Source organism: Pan paniscus, chromosome 14 (assembly GCF_029289425.2).
Source record: "Pan paniscus chromosome 14, NHGRI_mPanPan1-v2.0_pri, whole genome shotgun sequence".
NCBI lineage: Eukaryota > Metazoa > Chordata > Mammalia > Primates > Hominidae > Pan > Pan paniscus.
Genome location: NC_073263.2, coordinates 114,590,939 through 114,599,651, shown reverse-complemented (window position 1 = coordinate 114,599,651; position 8,713 = coordinate 114,590,939). Strand labels below are relative to the sequence as shown.

The following is an 8,713-nucleotide window of genomic DNA, read 5'->3' as shown; positions in this document are numbered from 1 at the left end:
CTTACCAAAGGCCCTCGTCGCCCTCCTGCACCAGCTCCACCACGTCCCCGCTCCTCACGAGCAGCGCATCGGGGCCTCCCTTCTCGTGGTCCGCCACGACCGTATATTTACCCGGAACCTGGTGGGAGACGGGCAGGGGCACAGACAGCGTCAGCACCGGCCCCGGCAGCAGCCCCACAGCAGCCAGGCGGAGTGCTGGGCCTTAGCGCCCTGCCCCGGTAGGAGCTCCTGACCACGGCCAGCTCAGGGGAAGGGCTCCAGCCTTGGGAGGAGGCTACGCCGCAGGTCATGACTACGGCAGCGGCGATGGAAGGCGTCTGTGAATCTGTCTTTGCGCCCAGCTGCCCCAGCCCCTCACGCTGGTCTCCATACAGAGCTCTCGGCCCCAGGGCCTCTGCGCCTGCATACCCGCCTCCGGGAGGGCCCTTCCGTGCTTTCAGGTCTTATTTCCATGCTGCTTTGCTGAGGCCTTCCTTGGTACTCCCCGACTCGCCCGTCCTCTGCCCTCCCTCTCCCTGCAGCTGTCCTGCCCAACCTCCCCAAGCCTCACTCCTCTTTCTCTCCTCACTGTAAGAGTGGAGGTTCCTGTCTGTGCTGTTCCCGCTTTGTCTCCAGGGCCTAGAACTGTGCCTGGCACACAGCGGATGCTGCACAGATGTCATGGAACACGTTCCGTTGGGGAATGGGGACCCGGGAAGCGGCAGCTGTTCCTACAGAGTGGGGAGATTCACAGCCTCCTGGTGCTGCGTGTGGTGGGCTGCGGAGGGGTGCTGCCGGCTGCAGGGCCTGGAGCAGGAGGACGGTGACTGGGCCACCTGCCCTCACGTGATGGCCTGGAGCAGGAGGACAGTGACTGGGCCACCTGCTCTCACATGATGGCCTGGAGCAAGAGGACGGTGACTGGGCTGCCTGCCCTCACGCGATGGCCTGTACTGGCTCCTGCCTCTGTGGTGCCCAGAGTAGCCAGGATCACTCCCCACACCCCAGAAAGAATGAGATCCAAATCCCTCCCCAGGCCCCGTGCACCCTGTTCCACCAGCCTGTTTCCCCTCCTGCCACGTGGCCTCCGCCTCTGTGTCCCCCACATCTGTTCTCACGCCCAGGCCTTCCTTCATGCCGTCTCTGTGGGAGAGGCCAGAGGCCCCGAGGGCTCTCCCTACCCTTCCACGCCTGGCTTCTCTGCCCTTCCAGAGCCTCCGGGACCTGTCCCCTTTGCACCTCCAGCCTTGGTGCATGGACCATGCACAGCACAGAAGGTGCAGCAGACGCTTCTTGGTGTAACCCTCACTGGAATGATTAACACATGGCAGCTTTTTCTTGCTTCTGACATTAACAATGAATGTTTCAAATGCAAATCCATGCTTAGCAGTTCCATTTTCTTACAAAATGAGAGTTGTGTGTATAGTTAGGAAGGCTCAGTGACAGCATTCTATGACATAAAGGGTAGGGGGGTGGGGACTGTCTCCTTTGAGGAAGGTGCACCCATGAGTGGGCTCTACAGGAGGCTGGGTGGGCACCTGGAAATTAACCCAGAAACACAAAGTGCTGCTGAGACAGAGGAGCTAGGAGGAGCTGGGGCTGCGTCCTAAGACACAGGCCCAGGTGGACCTTCCAGAGAGAGTTAGGAGGAGCTGGGGCTGTGTCCTAAGACCCAAGCCTGGGTGGACCTGCCAGAAGCACCCCTAATCCCCGGAGGGCAGCCCCCACCCCAAGTGCCCACAGGGAAGCCATGGTTACCAGCTTCTTGGGGCCCAACCCGCCGTCCTCCTCTGCGTCGGACGAGTTAATCTGCTCCTCTGCACTTGACCAGCCCCCGTCGTCCTCAGGTGCCTCCAGTGAGTGGGATGTTTTGCTCCAACCTAAGAGAGACAGACACCCGTGAGGGACCCCCCGGTGATGAGCCGCTGTCTGCATCTGTCTGAGGTGGGGTCAGTTAAGTCCCACAGACCCCCTGAAATGTGTGCCGTGGGCCCCCAACAGAGCCTGTCATCTTCCTGGGTTCATAAAGAGCTGAGCAGGACACCCCTGCAAACTTCCAGAATGCCTGGCACGTTTCAGGGTTTGAGACCATCTGCTTCCAATTGCTGGGCCACCCTGTGGGAGACCTCGATCCCCAGGCCCTGGGAAGCCACGCCCTTGTCAGGCAGGGCAGTGCCCCTCAGCCAGGAGGGAAGCAGCCTTCCTGCCGCAGATGCCTTCCCAGGCAGGTGTTTTCAGTGAGTGCCACGGTCATGTTCAACACCTAGCAGACCGAGCCGGGAAGCAGTTTCTAAAGTGAATGACTGAGGCTCACTGAGAGGGCCTGACGCCCTTGACCTATGGGATACTGAGGGCTGTGGTCCCCACTGGCAAGAGAGTAGCCCCCGGCACAGCGGCACCGAACCGGAAGGCTGAGACCATGCAGGTGCCGCGGTGGAGATGGGCTCCCATCGGCCACACAGCTCCCAGCGGGAGAAGAGGAAGGAGCTTCTTCCAGACTTGGGACCACACATGCCCCCCTCCCCAACCCAGTGTTCCTCCTGCCAGGCTCCCAGAGGGCAGCACCTGCCTTTCCCATGCGGGGGAGATGGGAGACGCCATTGGGGCTAAATAAACACGCAAAGGCAGCAACCAGGCAGCAGGCCCAGCGCATCCCACCTGGTGCCAAATGCATCGAGGCAGGACACATGCACACCAGGGAAACAGGCAGATGCTAACGAGATTTGAGCTTGGGCACAAACTGGTTCCAAATACTATTTGGTACCACTGGAAGCAAGCGTTTCCTTGCGATGGAGGGTGCGGGGCATGGGGAGGACAGAGGAGCTGCGTGCACGGATGCCTGTGTGCCCTGTGCCTGCAAAGCCGCCATGGCAAGCTGTCTTGCAGGCCAGTTCCGATGGCTGACAGCGTCTGCGCTGGCGAGGAAAAGCCTGTGCTAAGCGGAACTCTGCTGTCTGTGCAGAGAAGGGAGCTGGGCCTGGGCACCACTGTCAGCCAGCAGAGCACGGGGCTGCTCCCTCCACCCCACCCGGGTGCTTTGCCTTCTTGGGGTCACAGCTGGAGGCAGTTGAGCCTTCCAGGCACCACACCAGGCCTGCATCTGTGTGAGAATTGAGGACTGTGATTTTCCGGTTGCAGACCTGCAGCTTGGCCTCCTGAGTGCACCTGCAGCTGCCCCCAGCAAGGGAGGCTGAGACACAGCAAGGGTGGGGGCCCAGGTGCCTCCTCTACAGCAGCAGGGACTGGCCTGTGGGGCCTGGCTGCCAGCGTGCCCTCCCCGTCCAGGCCCCCAGTCACTCTGAGGCACCGCACATGGGGCCTCTGGCCGGACAGAACCTAAAGTCTGATTGAGGACAGTGGGAACAAAAAAAGGGGGGCTGCTGTGTGTGCACAGGAGCTGGTGTGGCGTGGGCAGGACCTTACACACGAACCTGTCCACAGGGGCAGCGAGGCCGGCCTGTGCGGGGTGAAACCCAAGCGACTCTGCCCCTGGCACCATCAGAGACACAAAAGGATTCTTGAGCTGCCCTGGCCGTGGGTGCTCAGTGCTCCCCAGAGCCTCTCTGCGGGCCGTCAAGAGCGCCGTGCTGGAACAGGGCGCGGGGGAGGCCAGCAGCAAAACGCAGAGGTCTGACCGTGATGGGAACGGCAGTGCCTGGGAGCGGGCAGCCACAGGCCAGGCCAGCACTGCTGCACCAGGAGCTGGGGGATTCTGTGTGAAGGCAGGGGGCCGGGTGATGGCCAGGAAGGTGCCCTCTGTTTTCTGTAAAACAGCCATTGGCCTTTGCTCATTGGAGTCACCACCTGCAGGGCTTGGGGAGTGGGTGCTGGGCAGCGCTCAGGCCACCCAGAGCCACCTGGGCTCACTACCACCAACCACAGCAGAAATGACCCACGGGCAGTGGCCCGGCTTCGACGCCACACTGGCCACAGTGGAAATGACCCACGGGCAGTGGCCCGGCTTCGACGCCACACTGACCACGGTGGAGATGACCCACGGGCAGTGGCCCGGCTTCAACACCACACTGGCTTTCTCGAGACCCTGCAAGGCTGTACTGTCTTCATTCATGGATGACGAGACGGAAGCAGAGGCTGAGCTTGGCCAAAGTGCAGCAGAAGTGGCGTTTGGCCCACAGGGCCCACCTGGCCCACCTTCTCCACCAGGGACCGGCTCTGCCGACTCCAGTTCACAAGCGGAGAGGGTTTGACAGACAAGAATAGCCTCTCCCAGGAGACTGTCAACAGGGAAATGACTCCCTTCTCCCAAGCACTCCTGGGGCCTCGAAGCAGCAAGCCGGGCGCCCACCCACTTGCAGGCAGGACAGTCAGTAACGCCGGGCCAGCTCCCTGCCTCTGAACTCACGCCCAGGGTGGCCACAGCTTCTGCCTGGATCTGTGAGGCTCACCGTGTCATGTGAGGAGGCTGTGGAGGCGGGCGGGATGGGAAGGCTGGTTCTGCTTACATCCCTGGGAACCTTTGCAAATTTTTGAAAACTCAAGATTGCAAACATGAGCCCCCTCCCTGTACTTGAAGGTCCTCAACAGGCCAGGGGAGGTCTCTGGGCTTCGCAGGGCAGTTTTCACCCTGAGAATATAAGGGAGGCAGGAAACGAGAAGGGCCAGGTTCCACAGGGAGCTCAGCCTCGTCGGCCCGGGAAAGGAGGGTCCGGGTCGGACAGGGAGCTCGGCCTCATTGGCCCCGGGAAAGGAGTGTCCGGGTAGGACAGGGAGCTCGGCCTCATCAGCCCCGGGAAAGGAGGGTCTGGGTCGGCCCTGCCAGTTGCTATGCTCTGTGTTCCCAGCAGGAAGTGTTGGGGCAAACTGTGCCACAGGGAAGGGCAGGGAACAGGGTGCCCTATAGCCGACAGCAGCCACTGGGCAGTGAGACCCCACCCAGCTCCACCCAGCACGGCCAGGTGACCAGCGCAGCAGCCGTGGCCAGCAGTCACCGACGGGGTGGGCAGTTCCGCAGGCTCCAGATAGACCTGCTGTGAGGAGTTGGCTGAGAGGCGTGCTGTCCTCGAGGACCTGTCACCAGAGCATCACACATTGAACACAACCGCGTGTCTGCCTCCGCAGCATAAAGACCCACGCGAGCATCCCCCTTAGGTGGCCTTGACGGCCACCTGACAGCCAGCTGGGCCATGCTTCCTGCCGACGCAGAGTGGGTGCCGTGCCCGAGGGTGCCACTCTACCTCGCACACCAAAGGGAGTCGGGTCGCTCTTTACTTCATGCCGCTTGGCTTTTTTGTCAGGACTGGTAGGAGAAGCTGCAAGAGGAGGAGGAGGCAGAAATACAACCGGAGAGAGAGCATGAGGAACGGCAGAGAGGAGGAGGAGGCAGAAATACAACCGGAGAGAGAGTGTGAAGGACGGAGGGAGGCGGCGAGGAGGCTGACCCGCGCTCGTGCTGGAAGGGGACACCCACGTTGTGGCCCCTTTCCACCGATGAAAAAGGAGCTTCTGTGAGCAAAACACAGGGAGCCGAGGGGCCGCGCAGTGAAGGAGGGGCCGGGAGGGCATGGGAGTGGGGGCTGCGGCACTCAGAGGCGTCCTTTCGGGGCCCGTCTCTAGGGACGTTTTCTTAGTTCTGCGCTAGCAGAGTTTGCAGCACCAGAATCTGTTGTTTGTTTGTTTGTTTCAAGTTTCAGGCCAACTTAAAAGCATTTTATAAATTGGAAAACACTCCTACTTCTCTGGAAAGAGCCCTTGTCCACGCTGGCCTTCAGGGCTTCCCAGAAGAGCCGCCTGCACGCCAGGGCCGGCTTCCAGGGCCTCCTGGGCCCATTTCCCCGCCATGTATTTCCCATCGTGGAGCTCTCGCAGGTGAGCAGGGCATTAGACGTCTCCGTCTCAAGGGTCCCATCAGCCCCGTTCACTAGCGGATGCCCCAGAAGATGGCTGAGGGGCCTCTGCCACCAGGCGGAGCAGAGACACGCAGCCGGCAAGGTCAGCACCCTGCAGGGAACTCACCTGAGAAGGCGGGGGTGGGGGGCAGGGAGAGGAAGGAGGGGGCCTGGAAAGCCAAGGGCAGCTCCGTTTCTGAGCAAGCCTCCATTTGAAAAGCTCGCCTTCATTTTCCCGAAGGCAAGGCATCTCTAAATAACTCTGGTGTCTGCGCGAGACACGGCGTCAGGGAGCACGTGATTGGGTGGAAAGAAACGCTTTTGCGTGGCCGCCCTTGTGACGAAGGAGGCACGAATGGTCACACACGATGCATGACAGACGCCACCGCGGTGAGGGTGGGTTTCGGGCAGGCACTACTTTTACCTTTCTGACCTTTGAGGTTAGCAAAGCCCTGCAGGGTAAAGCGCTTTCTGGAAAGCGCAGAGCTTTCTGAGGCAGAGCTAGTGACCGTGTCATCTATGAAGGAAGAGAAAGAAACTATGCAGAGGGCATCGCAACCCGATGCGGAGGCGGGTCCGGCTGTCGCAGGGAGGGCCCAGGGCGGCTCCGGGTTGCACGCTCGGCCGAGGCTCCTTCTGGGGCTGGCCTTGCTGACGCAGGGGTGCAGAGCAATGGAGAGGGAGGGGCTCTTCTGTGGGGTCCTAGGGCTCTGTTAAGAGGGGAGCAAGGGGCCCTGAACGCTCTGCAAAGCTTCTTCACACTGCAGGAAGCGCAGGTTTCTCGGAGGCAGTGAGCACTCCGTGAGCAGCTCCGTGTGAGGCCTCCGTGTGAGGCCCGGTCCCTGCACACACCCACCTTTGCCCTTTTCGGGGGGCTTTGTCAGTGGCCCTGAGCTGACGTATCCCTCCAGGCTTAGGGGGTCTGTTTTCCTTTCTTCCAGCTTCTTGATGTTCCTTGAGTTTCCTCTTGAGGGACTGATGACATCAGACAAATCAAAAAGGAAATAGTGTGTTGCCTGGTTAGTCTTTCAGAACGCCCTGAGGACCTGAGGCATTCAGATATCTCTGAGCTCCCGGCCTGATCCTAAAGCAGCATCTCCTGCACGTGTTTCTAAGTTAAACCCGGACGGGCTGGATGAGAGCAGACGCCCACCATCCTGCTTCTGAGGGGCCACACACTTCTAAGTTAAACCCGGACGGGCTGGATGAGAGCAGACGCCCACCCTCCTGCTTCTGAGGGGCCACACACTTCTAAGTTAAACCCGGACGGGCTGGATGAGAACAGACGCCCACCCTACTTGCTCTGAAGTATGAGGCTTTTTTTTTCGGGGGGTGGGGCGGGGGAGTGTTTCTTTTTTAAAACTACTGTTCTACGGATTATTTATTTAGGCCATATCCTGTTCCATGAATGATTAAAGGTAGCTTATATAAGAAACAGGATAAAGTGAAAAAAATAAGTGGATGAACAAAATAAAGAAAAAACAAGGGCAGAAGAGACACGATGAAGCCACGGTCAGGGTCGGAGTCTGAAACGTGCCCACGTGTGTGCTGGGCCATCAGTGCCGGCTCCCAGCTGAGCCCCGACTGTCTGAGGAGTGCTGGGGCGTGGCTGTGATCTGGACAGGCCGTGTGCACGCTGCCGTGCTGTGGAACAGCCCACCCCGGGAAGAGCTGGAGAGGGACTGGGCATTGTCGGAGGCACACATCTGTGAAGTGCACCCTCTGGGACGGACCTGTCAGCACATAAACACCAGGGGCCTCAAGGAAAACCCCAATAACCACAGGGTCCCACTGACAGAGGCCGAGGACCCTGGCGTGCAAATGCCCTGCTCGGGACTGCTCCAGAAACGCAGGCCTGCGGCAGCGTGTCCATTCTCACCTGGTGCTGGTCGGGGCCGGCAGGGGCAGGCTCTGTGACTGCTCCAGCGCCCGGTGCTGGCTGGCTTCTGCGAGGAGGGAGCAGACAAACCACGTGAACGAGCGTCTTTACTTCAACGCCGAGGCACCTTGCGCATGCGGGGACTGTGCGGTTGCTCTGAACGTGGTAAAAATGCACCTGGAGCGGAAGCTACGGGAAACGATCGCTTGAAGACAGCCTCACCTCTGCAAGCCTGCAGCTGGCTGGTCAGCACTTTCCGAATTTCATTCACCCACGCGGCTTTAATCTCAGGAGTTGGCGCCTGTTTCCCCAAAAGAAATGCCAGGAGGTGAGTACTCAGGCCCCCGAGGAAACACGCTTTGGTTTCACTCTCGGAACATCCAAAGATAATCTTAGGAGTCAAAGGTCAGGTGGCTGCGTGTGAGGGGAGAGGAGGAAAGCACTGTGGGTGGCCCCGCATTGCGGGACCCTCTGTGCCCCATGCACGGGACTGACTGAAGAACTGTGCCTGGCACCCAGGGCACGGCACCCTCCCCACCGTGAGAATCGGCCCTGCATGCCGGATGCACACTTGCACCGTCCAGGGACACATGAGCTCCCCTGGGGAGGGCGAGCCCGTTTCCTCGCAGCACCCCCTCTGATGTGTACTTTTCCCCACATTTCATCCTGGGTCCAGCTCAGGGTGAAGACAGCCCAGGGCAGCATCCTGAAGTGTACAGCGGCTGCTCCTGGGCTCGATGCAACTTCATGGCAGATCCTTGCACTGGTTCCCATGAGAAACCATTCGTGGCAATGTGTAAGAGGCCAGGGGTAGGGTGGGTGGCCCACCTGGACAATGTAGACCTCCTCGCGTGCGTTGTACCAGATCTCGAACTTCTTAGCATCTCCCTTCACGTTCTCCGTAATGCCAACGGCAGCCATCTGCGAGCAGAGAGTGGAGACGGGGTTCGCGTGCACAGTGAACCCACTGCCTTGTTTTTAAAAGGTGTTGGTGCAGGCACGAAATGAT

The 8,713-nt window shown here is 60.1% G+C and overlaps 1 protein-coding gene across 21 annotated transcripts in view; it reads right to left on the bottom strand.

The window, feature by feature from the left end:
* Positions 1-8,713, bottom strand: part of MCF2L (MCF.2 cell line derived transforming sequence like) — a 215,475-nt gene that overhangs the window by 2,083 nt on the left and 204,679 nt on the right. For 10 of the 21 annotated variants that reach the window (XM_034937032.3, XM_008957474.6, XM_008957481.4 and 7 more), the window contains 8 exons: positions 8,533-8,625; positions 7,927-8,005; positions 7,705-7,771; positions 6,682-6,800; positions 6,250-6,342; positions 5,175-5,249; positions 1,738-1,859; positions 6-118 (listed from right to left, as the gene is read on the bottom strand). In XM_034937032.3, coding sequence (XP_034792923.1) covers positions 6-118; positions 1,738-1,859; positions 5,175-5,249; positions 6,250-6,342; positions 6,682-6,800; positions 7,705-7,771; positions 7,927-8,005; positions 8,533-8,625 — 761 coding nt within the window. The other 11 variants (XM_055097034.2, XM_008957478.6, XM_008957489.6 and 8 more) reach the window with 4 other exon arrangements.